This window comes from Prionailurus viverrinus, chromosome C1 (assembly GCF_022837055.1).
Source record: "Prionailurus viverrinus isolate Anna chromosome C1, UM_Priviv_1.0, whole genome shotgun sequence".
Classification (NCBI taxonomy): domain Eukaryota; kingdom Metazoa; phylum Chordata; class Mammalia; order Carnivora; family Felidae; genus Prionailurus; species Prionailurus viverrinus.
This window is the reverse complement of record NC_062568.1, coordinates 152,278,442-152,292,950: the sequence shown is the minus strand read 5'-3', so window position 1 is coordinate 152,292,950 and position 14,509 is coordinate 152,278,442. Positions and strand designations below refer to the sequence as shown.

The 14,509-nt window shown below is 36.8% G+C and overlaps 1 protein-coding gene across 1 annotated transcript in view; it reads left to right on the top strand.

Annotated features, from left to right (window-relative positions):
• The window catches only part of TNNI3K (TNNI3 interacting kinase), a 310,813-nt gene that overhangs the window by 216,662 nt on the left and 79,642 nt on the right, over positions 1-14,509 (top strand). Inside the window, exon 23 of the mRNA XM_047872978.1 lies at positions 10,397-10,506. Coding sequence (XP_047728934.1) covers positions 10,397-10,506 — 110 coding nt within the window. The remainder of the gene's footprint in view (positions 1-10,396; positions 10,507-14,509) is intronic.

Genomic DNA, 14,509 nt, shown 5'->3' with positions numbered 1-14,509 from the left:
GAGTTTATAGATCAATTTGGAAAGAATTTATAACTTAAGAATATCAAATCTTCCAGTTAATCCACATGGTATAGCTCTCCCTTCAGTTAGGTCTTCTTCTATTTCTGTTATCAGCCTATTTATAGTTTTTAGCATACAAACCTGGCACGTTTTTTTAGACTTATCTCTGATACTATTATAAATGTTATTTTTTTTTAATTTCAATATCCAATGGTTCTTTGCTAGAAGAGAGACTTAATTAATTTTTAAATAACAACCCCATACTCTGCAAATTTGCTAAATTTACTTATCAATTCAAGTAGCTTTTTTTCTACATTCTTTGGGATTTTCCACATAAATTTTTTTGGTCATCTGTAAATAAAGAAAACTTTCTTTTTATTCAGTATGTCTGTTTACACCTTTTTCTTGCCTTCTTGCACAAGTGAATATTGTGATGAACAACAATGAACAAAAAGTGGAAGTGATGAAATATATACCTCAAATCTATCTACTTAATTCCACCCACCACCATGCTAGTCAGAGCTGCCATCTTTTTCACTATAACTACCTCAATAGCCATTTGACTTCTTTCCTTTATTCTGCCCCCTTCCTCTCCACTCCTTAGATATCCACTGGAATGGTATTTTAAAAACATAAAATTGATTATGTCACTATTCCTTAAAATCATTCTATGTCTTCCTGTGTTCTTAGGATTAAAGCTCAAAACTATTAATATGCCCTGTACAATTCTACATGATTCTATAGCTCTGACTGGCTCATATTAGTTCACGTCCTATGTTCCAGCCACTGTGTTGCTTCCTTCACTGTGTCCCATTTCTCCTGGCCTGTAAGCCCTTTCACAAACTCTGTTTCCTCAGTAAATGCAGTTAATGATGACTCCACGAAGATTACTGTGAGGATCACATGAAATGGTATTTGTGACTGAACTCTGTAAACTGAAAACTCTCTGCAGCTGTAAGATTAAAGATGAGGGCAAAGTGTAACACAAGGTTGAGACTTCCTATGATTCTGTACCTGCATGGCACTCAGTCTCCAGAATGCTCATAGGAAACCTGCAGTCACCTTTCACTCTTCTCTTTCCTTCTTTTCCTCATTATTCCTTTCCTTCCTTCCTTGCTTTTCTCACTCATTTCCTTATTTTTGACCCCACTTTCTGAACATCTTTTGAATCTTTCCACTTATCTCCTCTCCCCTGCTACTTCCTTATTTTGCATGTAGAATTCTGCACAGTATCTTAAATGGTGTTCTCGTCTCCAGTTTTTCTGACTATCTTCACCAGTTGCCATACTATCTAGGTTTAGCTTTCTAAAAAACTCAAGTTAGGTCATCTGGCCTCCTTTAGTTAAAATCTCCAATGTTTTTTCTTTGCTCTTAAGATAAGGACAAAATTTCTTAAAATAATCTACAAAGCCTCACACTACATTCCTACTTTCCTCCCCAGATCTACCTTTGCCATCTGCAGTCTCTCATGTTCTCTATGTTCCAGCCACAGAGCACTATTTCTCTTCCCAAATGTGACTTGTTTCCTATGACTTCCTGTCTTTGCACACATTAGTCTCTGTCGAGATACTCTTGCCCACTTTTCATCATACTAACCCTAATTAACTTTTAGATCTTAGCTTAAATATCACTTCTTCCCAAACCATCTTCCTTAATCCTCTAATGTGGACTTAAAGCAGTCTCCTCCATGCCCCAAGTCATCATTTTTTTACAGTATTTATCATATTTTACTCATATAGTTTAGGAATTTTCCCTACTCCATTATCCTTTGCTAATTATAAAGTGACTATTTCAAAGAGATAAAGACCCCTTCTGTCATGGACCCCCAGAAATATTTACCCTTTTTGGAGGGAGAATATTGTATAATAAAACAGTTAAAAGGCTTGCCTAAGAATAACTTGATTCCAATATCCTAGATATTAGAATTTATAGTACTTTATTGGAAAGAGAGTTTGTTTATGATAGATGTTGATTTTTTTAAAGTTGGACAGTGACCATGCATCAAGAAATGAGGCTGTTTATATCATTGCAGTGGTTAGGCAATCTAGCATATGTTCAGCAATAAATTATGTGAAGCATCAGATTCAATATAAGCTACATATTAGCCATTTACAAAGAGGAACAAATCCATGACTACAATGTATGACAGCATTATCAATTATGGTAGTAGCAATATTACACATGGCTCATCCTCCTGGATTTAGCCCTGGAAGCACTGGAAGAAATACAAAACTAGAACACAAATATTAGCATTGACTCCTATGTAAGTGATGGGTATTCACTGAGAAGAACTTGAAGTTAGAGTCTCTTTTGCATAGTACATGTTCAAATTAACCTTATTATCTCAGGTCTAGAAAGAACCAAAAATCCATCACATTCAGCATCCTAAGGGTCATCCAAGATCAAATGGCCAAAGGGCTGGGGGAAACAGGCAAACACTCAACAGAGGACAGTGTGATGGACAGGAAATCACATGCTCTGACTCAAGGGAACAGCTGCTACCCAGCTCCAGCCAAACAATCCATGTAGGAATGCAAGGATTCCTTTACCATATCAGCCAATTTCTGTGTGTTTGTTTAGATACCTAAAGGTTTTTAAATGTTGGCAATTAATTCAATTTTTAAGAAAGCATTTTTCAGGCCAACACAATAGAACTAAAGAGAATTGGCATAAAGTGTAAGAGCATGAGCCTTGTAACTATGCAAGCTACTTAACTGAGCCATACTTCACCTTATTTTTAAAAGTGGGGATAATACTAGGACCTACCTCAAGAGGTTGGAAGGATGAGTGGGAATAGGAAGCACTCAATAAATATTAGCTATTTTTATTATGTTTAGGCTATCATTGAGTGCTCCTCTGGCTGGGAACTATGCTAGAGTTAAGAGGAAAACAGAGAAGAATAGAGTGTTGCTCAGGGCTTCATAGCACAGAGCAGAGGTAAGTCCCAACTAGAGAGAAGCAGAGAGAAAGTGCTAAGGATGCTCCCTGGAGGAGTCTCCTTCTGAAATTGTGAAAAATGGGAAAATGGTATCAGAGAAGGACTCTGAGAACAGACGATACCTGACCTGCAAAAAGATGAAAGCTAATTAAAAAGGTAAATTAGTGGGGAAGAAGAGAAGGAGTCCCAACAAAAAGTAGTATGGGCAAGGTGCAGAGGCATGAGAGATCCACAAATAATTCAATAGGGATGAATCAGAGAACACAAGGGAATCCATCACATCTAGAGCTAGATGGTGAAGGGCCTTGTGTGTCAACAATGAAAGTCACTGCAGAAGTTCAAGCAGGGCAATCATATAATGCTATTATTATTTTAGAATGCTCCCTCTTGCTACAAAGCAAAGGCTGGACTGAAGAGGTTTGAAACCAGAGGTAAAGAAACCAGGTAGTCTAGATAAGAATGTATAAAACCTTAACTAGGGTAGTGACTTTAGAAGAAAAAGGAGAGGCTGGTTGTGGGAAATTTGAATGGACTTGTGGTTGGGTTCAGGTGGGAGAACAAGGGAGAGGGAGGAATCAGGGATAACTTCTAGGTTTCTGGCTCAGCCAGCAGGAGGATGATGGATCCAGGGAGAAAGCAGATTTGTGAAAGAAGTGACAAGATTAGGAAGAGAAGGAGCCAAGGTGTGAAGCCAAGCAGAGAGAAAAGAACCAGGCAAGATGAAAAAGGAGCTGGTATGACCTGGCAAACAAGAGCTGTCTTGGATACATTTCAGAGAAAGAAACCAACACCTGCTTCCCAGATTTTATATCTCTCCTGGGTCTGTCTCCTCTGATGTATCATGAAAAACTAAAGAAGAAATCTAGGATAAATCAATCCATCAATATGTATTCTATCCAATCCCATTCCCTTACAACTAGGTACCAAGTTTTATGGATCACTTTCAGATTATAGTTTGAGACCAAAGAAGAACGCCTCTTGTTTTCCTTTTGTTTTCCTGTGTGATGCCAGCTGGTTCACAAGGAGACTCAACTCTGTGTCCTGGGATTCCTTAATGCCAAGCTGTAACTAAGTCTCAGATGTGGCAGCAAATTAAGAACATCTGCCAATTTATTCTAGCCAGATTTGGGTGAGACTTCATATTGAGGTTTTAACTCAGAGTTGCAAACGGTAGTACAGGGGCCAAATATGGCTTTTTTTTTTGTCTCACATATGGTTGTAAAAAATATGAATTTAAGTACGTTTAGAAATATAGTTATATCACAGGATCTCATATTTGTAGTCATTTGTGTTTGCTACCTCTGCTTAGATATTCCATATATGATTAGGATCCTAAAGCGTCCTAAATATTGTAACCTCAAAAAGCATAAGCACATCGATGATGTGGACTGTGCCTTGACAAGTGATAGGAAAATAGGAGTGAGCTAACGTTCTGAAATCCTGTGTTTGCTGTGTTAATCTTTATCAGTTTATCACTGATAGAACCAGCCAATCACTACACAGATCACTAGAAAGATCAAATCGTTCCAATGGATGGTGATATTTCTATGAACATAGCTGATATTAACATTCCAATACTTCATTACACTGACAAAGATTGCAATGAGAATAGACACTGGTGCAAATTAATCTATTCTTCTGACAGTCTGTAATGAGAATGGGATGTGGTTTAAAAAATTAAGCCATTCTTACTGCAATCTCAAGATTGCAATCTCATGGTCTCTCTCAGATGCTATATGCTCTGGTGATACATCATTGAAAAGTGTCAGTTTAACAAAGAGTGTGTCTTAGCTCTTGCTGGGATAGCCGTACGCATTTGCTTTGTTTCTCTACAGCCCTACCCATAAAAACAATGAAGTAGAATCAATTGTGTTTTTAGAACACACATACACACAATCAAAATTGAAAAAAAAAACAAATAAAAAACATTCTAGCAGTTTTATCTTAGTCAAGGCTTACAAGTAAAATATTGTACTTTATTGCTCTCTGTTTTTATATGAGTGCCTAGATTTATTTTTATAAAACATAAGAGTGATAGTTTAATTTAGGAATTCAGAATCTAGTACCAACTTATCCATAAGCAATATAGCTAATTAAATTCATCATGAAGAGGTGCATAGTCATCCTCTCCACAGTAGCCATATTACATTATGAGCTGGAGCCAATGACAGATGAGAGGGTTTGTAGCCTTGTAATTTGCAGAAATTCAATGCAATATTTTACTTGGTATTCATACTCCCCAAAAACCTCAAAAGGATAGATGATTTCTGGTCTAAACAGAACAGAAAATATTCAACAATGTTTCTGATACCTAGTTCTCTAGATTCAGACTAAAAGGAAAAGGCAAAACCCTTAGATCTGTAGATGATAATTATGGCAACAGCAACAGCTAACACTTCTTGAAAACTAACAATGTGCCAGATGCTCTCTGTACGATGTCTCCTTTAATTCTAACAGTAACCTATGGTTTAGGTTCTATTAGGATAAGATATATGCTCAACATAACATGCTAGTAAGAGGGATAGTCAAGACTTAACTAGCATGGCTCCTTGTCCCCAAAGCCCATGCTTATTACCATTACACTGTGTCCTCACTGTTTCATCTTACATGAACAGAAATTAATACTCACACAGGCGAATTAGCTTAATTAGGATCTCTCAGGGAGTTAAAAACAAAGCCAGACTGGAAATTAGGCCCCCAGATTTCCTTGTTAAGGGCATTTCTTTTTTTTATTTATTTATATATTTTTTTCAACGTTTATTTATTTTTGGGACAGAGAGAGACAGAGCATGAACGGGGGAGGGGCAGAGAGAGAGGGAGACACAGAATCGGAAACAGGCTCCAGGCTCCGAGCCATCAGCCCAGAGCCTGACGCGGGGCTCGAACTCCCCGACCGCGAGATCGTGACCTGGCTGAAGTCGGCCGCTTAACCGACTGCGCCACCCAAGTGCCCCTTAAGGGCATTTCTTAATAGTCATACTGTTTTGGTTTATTAAAGCCACCTCCCCAAATGTTGTGAACAAAATATAAGATTATTATCTAAATATGCCACCAAATATGAATAATTTACCCAATTGTGTCATAATTTAATATTAAATAAACATTATATTCATTCTACAGTGTTTCTTGGTGACCAGGCATTGTGCTCTGTCCTAAAGACATATAATAAAGAGCAAGATACTAATAGGCATTAATCCATCATCTTTATTCATTTATACAATACATGTTTACTGAGTCCTCTATGCCATGATCTGTATTATTTCCAATGAAATCATATTTTGAACTGTCTCATTTATTGATTCATTTAGTGCACATCAATTGGATGCCTACTAATTTCCTGTCACCGTGCTAAGCACATGAGATATGATGGTGAAAAGATACATATCCTGACTTCAAGGAGCTTGTGATCTGCAGAGGCAAGCAAATAAATAGGCAATTAAGTATAATATGACATATATGCTATTGAAGTACCAGGTGCTATGGGAGTACATAGGGAGCGCACCCAGAGACACTTCATTAAGCCAAGACCTAAGTGACATTAGATGTAATGTAGGAAAAGAGGGTATGAAAGAACATTTCAGAAAAAAAAGGGATCACAATTCTGAATTTGTGTTTGAACCATAAAAAGCAAGAAAAATCCAGTAATTCATTTCTTTAATAATTATCCATTTATTTGCCAAATTTTATTGACACCCTAACACTTTATTTTTTCTTAGCTTATTATCACTCATATGGAATGTTCAATAGATTTTGTCACATGAATAAATGAAGGTTATCATGTGTTGTATTGAATGCCTTTTGACAATCTCTAGTCATATCCATTTTTTCTTGATAAATTATTAATGAACAATAAAGAACTTGAATCCACAAATAAGCACCATGGTTATATAAACCCTTGAGGCTGACTCACAAAATCATGTTTAATTTGAATCTTATTCAGGAAAATAGGAGTGGGAAAAGGCTATGCTCTAGAATTGTGCAGTACAATATGGAAGCTTCTAGACACACATGGCTGTTTAAATTTAAATTTATTTTAATTGAAATGAAAATAAAAATTCGGTTATTCAGTCACACATTTTAATGCTTAATAGCCACATTTTAAGTGCTTCATAGCCGTATGCTACCATATTGAACACTGCATAACATTTCCATCATTGTAAAAAGTTCTATTAGACAGTCCTACTCTAGAATCTAGATTATAAGCTTCACTAAATCATTGGTAATTATCACAGTGCTGAAGAAATGGTATGTACTCAATAGTTATTGATATTTTTATATTTAGCCTTATTCTCTCTTAATAGCAAAGTTTCCATTGTGAATGTAGAAACCAACATATACATAAATCACTTAACATATTTTATGTAGCAATCAAGGTAAAAATTTGATAAATGGGCTGACAATCCCTGTCCTGAATCTGGAATACTAGAAAATTTCCCAGATGTTAGTGTAGCATGGCCACTCAGGCAAGACTGACAAAGCAATTTTAAAGGTGACAAATTTCAACTCCATGACGCCTCATGTTGCATTGTCCACTTTCTGCTGCTAATGAGTAGCATCACTGCCAAGGGTGTATAAAGCAAAAGAGAGAAGGAGATGCCAAAGCCTTGCAGAATCTACTTTGAATAATGAAGAATTAAATAGCGTTCATCTTAAACTGATTTTCCAGACACAGTGCCAAGAAGCAAAACAAGTAACTTTATAGACTTGGTATCAGAGTCTGAAAGGGTTTCAAAGGAGACATTTGGCACCTGCATCTGAGTTTAACTCACTTTATGAATAGTCCCTCCCCACCCATTAGGATAGGTATAATTAGTTTAAATGCATTCACTACACTGGTTTATATGCTTATAGCTGCACCAGCTCAACAATATCCAAATGGTCATAAGGTGAAAAAGTAGAGTTAGAAGATCAATGATTATTAAGCATTAGTTAATGTGTTTGCTTATTTATTTACCTCATTCCAAAAAGGAATTAAAAATACTCAAGAGTAGCCAATGGAAGGAATCTAACATGCCTAGTTTTTTTTGTGTGTGTGACACAAAAGACATATTTTGTAAGTCATGTTAAGTTTGCTAAATATGTTTTGGCCAGTCTTTTGTTTCTGTGTTTTCTTAGTGTCAGCAACTACAACTCTAGCTGATAATGGCTAGAAATGGTGGGCAAATGTGACAATGCAAATATTCTATAAATGGCCTTGAAAATAAAAGCAGAAATGGAATTCTTGACTCTGCCCTCAAACTGGAGCCATTGTACAATTAGAACGGCTGTTGCAAAGAAATATTAAAATGCCAGGCAGATGGGGCGCCTGGGTGGCGCAGTCGGTTAAGCGTCCGACTTCAGCCAGGTCACGATCTCGCGGTCCGTGAGTTCGAGCCCCGCGTCAGGCTCTGGGCTGATGGCTCGGAGCCTGGAGCCTGTTTCCGATTCTGTGTCTCCCTCTCTCTGTCCCTCCCCCATTCATGCTCTGTCTCTCTCTGTCCCAAAAATAAATAAACGTTGAAAAAAAAAATTAAAAAAAAAAAAATGCCAGTCAGCAAAGGAAATGAACTTAAAATTTCAAACACAAATAACTAATAAATATTTGGGAAAATATTAAGCCTCACTAGTCATCAAAGAACACAATTTAAACAAGAAATGAGCTGATATAATTTACCTCTCACGTTAGCAACATCTCTCACAAAATGAGAAAACCTGATTCCGATGTAATGAAAGATTGCCGATGTAATGAAAACTCTCTCACACATTGGTGACTAAGGGAATAAATTAGTACAACTGTTTAGGAAAAAAGCTTATCAGTATGTGTCAAAAGTCTTATGCCATTTGACATTAATCTCACCCCTCAAAATATAAACAATGTGTGAAATTGGGAAATTCATATTGAAAAGATATACTTTTTGAAGTGTGTATGTCCAAATTTGAACAACCTAAACTTGAAGAATGATTAAGTAAATCATACTGAATATAGAACCACTAAAAATATGTTAACCTGGAGTTTTAATAACTTGGAGAAATGCTGATATTTAGGGGAAAAAAGCATTACATAATTGTATATTGGATTGGACATGAGCTCAATGATACAAACAATATATGAGAAATACTCAAAATATTTTAACAATTGTCCTCGATTATAATTGTGTTTCTAAAATTCTACAGAAAACAAGTATAAAGGTCACATTTGTCAAAATTAGATAGTAATTCTGACTGATCCATAAAGCAAAATGTTGATTAAGTTACACTACATATAATTTTACTAGATGAGTAGATCTTAAAACAGAATTGAATTGGAGCAAAGTTTAGTGGAGAGTAGTGGTTGTAGGTCATATCTCAAAAAAAGTTATTAAGATATAGACAAATGTTTATGACATCACAATCTAGAAGATAGGAAACAGCATTGTCCTGGAACTTTAACCTCCTAATCGTACAGGGAAGTTTTTCTGAAGAATAAAAAGAGCTTCATGTGTTGTGTACAAAGTATTTTCAATGTGAAGTGGCTGAAGAGAGCATAGAATCTGGAACAAGAGGCTACACCAACTACTAATTATATTTAATTTTTTCACAAATTAAAAACTAATTACATACACACACAGAGTAATACCTACTTTGCATGAGTGTTAGGAGGTTTAAAAGAGCTTTGTATGTATCTTCCATGATGCCTAATACAAAACATGTTCAATAAAAGTAGCTGTGAACTTGCTTTCCAAGGGAGTATAGAAATCACTGGTTGCAGAATCGAAAAATATGCAACAGCCAGGCATCAAGAGTGAAGTCCCAAGAATTACGACACCATAACGGGGAGTTTAAGATGAGCAATATTTAGAAATCCAAGCAGGCAGGTAACACTAGGGAATTCAGTCAATGAGTGGTATTACCTAAAATGATGGATTAGCTAAAAGTTTAAAAACTAGTAACTACTTTATAAATATTAAATATTAAAATCCCAACATTCTTATAAGCACTAATTGTATTTAAACAAAAACTCATCTGTTTTGCCCAAGTGATACAAGTGCTTTCAGAACTGCAAAGTTCAGTGGCACCCCATGACTTGCTGTGTATAGTATAAGCCCTTTATTCTAGGATTTATGACATTGTACTGTCTAATCTGCCTTTCAGTCTTTACTTCCCATAACATCACATACATACACACCCTATACTTCAGACACACACACAAAACTACTTGATGTTTGTGTGTTCTTTTGTATGTGTCTTTGATCTTTTGTAAATTCCCTCTGCTCACAATTTGTTGAATGAACAACTGAATGAATGGAAAATTATAAAGATAATCTTATAGTATCAAATTATCCAACATTTTCTTTAAGCATTAAAAAAAACAGCATGGATCTCTCTTTGATTCTCTGCTAATGTTGCACAGATTGATTTTTGATGACTTTTTGTTGTCTGTTCATGTTTCTTAAAATAAATACGTGAATTTCAAAATTGACATGATCATTTGGTTTGCAGCGGCTGCCGCAGCAGACATGGCTTACCACCATATCAGACCTCCCATTGGCTATTCCATTCCCAAGCCCATATCATCTCTGCTGATGCGAGGGTGGAATGCATGTCCTGAAGTGAGTAATTTTTATTTCCTCTTAGAAAATGTGTTATGGTCAAAATCTGTCACAAATAGTGTAACTCCAAAGTCTACTTTCAGTGTGTATTTTAAGACTGTCAAGGCAGGAAGACTGATTTGCCTTCTGCTCTTTAGTCTCTAATTGCCTCAAGAAGTCTGAGTATCTCATATTTCTTTGCTGCTGCTCTCTGATTTTGAAATGTTTCTCACAACTGATTAGCAAAAGAGAGACCGGGGTATGACAGATGACTCACAGTCTCATCTCAGCTGCAATTTTATTAACTATGCTTGAGCCACAGTTAGTCATTTTCTGAAGAAAGAAGTTTGGCACAAAATGGATTTGTGTTGGCTTTTCACCATGAGGCAGGCCTTCAGGCAAAGGCCCCATGACAAGTTGTCTTTAGTAGCACTGGCTCAAGCAGGATACAGGAGACCTAGCCCTAGTCCTTCTCTAACTCTCTGAGTGGTTGTGATAAAGTGGTTAAGAGCACAGATGGAGGGATCAATGTTATGGATGGAATAAGTAAAGTAGAATATGTAAACAGTGAAAAAAAATTAAATGTGATCATAGATCTAAGATCGTTGAGGGAAACACACATATAATCCCAGAATGAAATCGCAGACCACTTGTCTACAGGAAAGGATTCTTCTTATCTATGCCAGACATTTCAATGCCTACTTTGTTCTCAGAGAATGACAAAGGAGGAGATTCCACAACTTTCTCCTGATAACACAGTGTCTAAAATTTCCCTGCCCACATATATTTTTGTCTATTGATATCCTTGTGTTTTGATGTCTGCCACATTGATTCTCCTGCTCTGAGTAGAGAGAACCAGTTCACATTCTTCATGCTGGAGGTTCTTATACATAAAAGCCCAATGGCCCTTATTTGTCCAGTCCAAACCACTCTAGTTATTGTGCTTTTCTTATATGACCTTGTTTCTCATCCTTTGTCTCTCTTCAACAAGGGAGCAGATAAAGTGTAACTATTGTTTTCTCAGAAAGCACCTCACCAAAGGAGAAATAGAGTAAGCCCCAGTCCAGATATTGGAAGGAGAAAGCATAGTTCCCCACTTCTATTTTCTATAGGCAAAACCCACACGAAATCATTACCCAATCCCACAAGTGTACACAGAGACTCTTAAGGAGAAAAATAAAGATTATTATGGCATGTGATTTGAATTATCTCAAAAGAAAAAAAAAAGAACTCTTCTCCTAAGCATTCAATCTGGCAGATTATGTATTTATTTGTGTAGAACCTTCTTTCACTACCAGAAAGCAGGGACTAGCAGGGACTACTAGTTTGTTTGCTTGTTCTGTTTGCTGCTGTAACCCCAGCACCTAGAACCATACCTAGTAGATGGTCAAAAATATTTGTTGAGTAAATGAATATCACTATTGCTTGTCAATGACTCCAATCCACTCATCTGAATTTCAGTGTCCAAAAATTGTCTTGAAAATTACATGACTTAAAATGTTTGAGAAAAGGCTTTGTTGTTTTGTTTTGTTTTGTTTTGTTTTGTTTTGTTTTGTTTTCAATATGAACCTTAGGCATATTTTCTAGGAATAAGTATGTCAAAGAGATAATGCAGAATTTCTTTCTCTCTTTGGTGTGTGAGTTGTTCCAAAGTATAACATAAAAAAAAAATCACAAGAGTCCCTTTGGCTTCTATTAACTGACTCTTCATGATTATGATTATAAATAAGAAACCTATAGAAGTTTTCATTTGGAGATAAAAGCAAGTTATTAGCAACTTCTAAAAGCATTTGGGCGGGGGGTAGATGGATATCACAAGTAACAGGTGAGGAAATGAGAAAGAGAACCTGAATAAAGCCAAAGGAGGGTACATATAAGGTTTAAAAAAAAATACTAAGAGGCCAAAATCAAGTGCTTACTGGAAAAGTTTTATTGCTAAGCAGCAAAGCCTACCAGCCCAGGGCCTGGATTCCAGGAATGAAGTTCAGGGTGAAGGATGGGGAGAAAGCACAGTAGGAAGCAAAGTGTCTGACTAGCTGGCTATCTCTGGGCTGGACAGTCAGGTTGGGCCCTGGCTTAAACATGGTACCCATCTCATTAAGAAGTTAACTGCCTCTGGATGTGACACACCTGAATCATCTTGGCATTATGCAATAAGGTCTTCATGTGAGTAGCCTGAGTAGTGAGGAAAAGGGAAACAATGAGCTGGTTTTCTTTCTTTCCCTCAACAATTATTTATTGAGTCTCTACTATATACTGCCCCAGGAACAAGTTCTGGGGATTCAGTGAAGATGCACTCTCCATGGAGCCTAAGGGCCAGTACCCAAATGGAGATTAATTGAATAAACACATTAATGATTTTATAGTTACAAGGCAGAGCAAGGAAAACAAGATTAGATGAGAATGCATACTACAGAAATTGGCAAGTGAAGGACAAGGAGTTAGTGTAGGTCAGGAAAGGCTTCCTGGAAGAAGTGTCACTAGAGCTGAGATCACAAGCATAAATAGGAGTTTGCTGAATGAAGGGGGTTGGTGAGAGAGAAAAACAGTCCAAGCAAAGAGACCACATACAAACTCATTGAGAGAAAGGACACAAGGGAGAGACTTATTAGTTATGGAAACATGTAGCCACTGAGGGATTAAATCTCTATACCATCATTTGAAACAAGTTCACCTTTAGATCTGAGAACTAACGCCATGCTCTCCTGGCCATTGCTTTCTAGGTTATCTAGTTTACCACTCATTCTTTCCTTCTTGTTTGTCTTTGCCTCACTCCTTAAATTGAAAGCACATTATTATTTCCTATGTGTGGGAAATGGAAAATGCTGTTTGGAAAATAGTGAAAGGTGGAGGAAAAGTCCTGTTAGGTCAGATTTTGGAAAGCTTTGGAAACCAGAATAGGGAATTTGGATATGAAATTCCAGGCAATTATGTTTTTTTGTCTCTAAAGCAGTGCAGAGATATGATAAAAGCAATTTTTTTTAGAAAATCCATCTGAATTTGGTATGAAAGTTTAACTTAAAAGAATTATATGTAGTCTAGTGAGACAGGCACTGAATTATCTTCTAGTGTGCATTGGGATAGCTGAGCATTGTTTCTTAATATGTAAGCTACCTATTACCTGCTCCAGTTTACCTGGGAATATTTCTTAAAATGAAGGTTCTGGGGCCCTATTCTAAATCTACTGAATCAAAATGTCTGGGATGGAGTCTAGGACTTGTCATTTTAGCAGGCACCTCAGGCTGTTTGTGCCCAGTAAAGGCAGAGAATTAGAGGGCTGAAACGGGAGCAAAAGACAGGGATGTCAGAGCTTCCAGCTGGGCTGCTAGCTGCATTAATCCAGTTGATTACAACACAAAGACTATAATGGTTACCATGGGGATTCAGGAACAAGGGTAAATTTGAGAACTACTTCAAAGGAAACAAAACATCCTAAGGAAGTGAAAGACTGGATTTAGGAAATGAAGAAGAGGAAAGAGCCCTGGAGAACTGTCAATGGCTGCCTTCTGAGAATCAGCTAGTGACCAGAGTACTGGTTCTTTAGGCCCTTAGGTGTCAGGGATATTGTTGACAATGAGAGAAGAACAAAGCCAACAGTTCTGCAGCAAGGTGAAGTTGCTTTTAAAAAAAAAAAAAGCATAGAAAAAGGAAAAAAAGAAAGATAGCTACCAAGAGATAAAAAAAACAAAAACAAAAACAACTAACCTGGTCTACAAAACTTAGGGAACTGTCAATTAGAAAAAAGTTATTGTGCAAGAAGTTGGCATAGCTGCTCTTCTCACCTTAAAGGCGCTTAACCAAATGAAGTAGGATCAGGGTAGGCAGACAGATGGCATAGGAGCTAAGCTCAAGCAGAGAGGCTGAACAAAAATAGAGGGGAGAGGAGTTGGAGTTAAAAGCAAGGAAATTTTAAACCCAGAGAGAAAACAGAAGAGAAGGAATAAGGTTAGGGACTTTCAAAATAAGAAAGTTACATCATTTGCTGGCAATTCTGAATAGGAGAAAAAATAGGAGATAGGTGGGT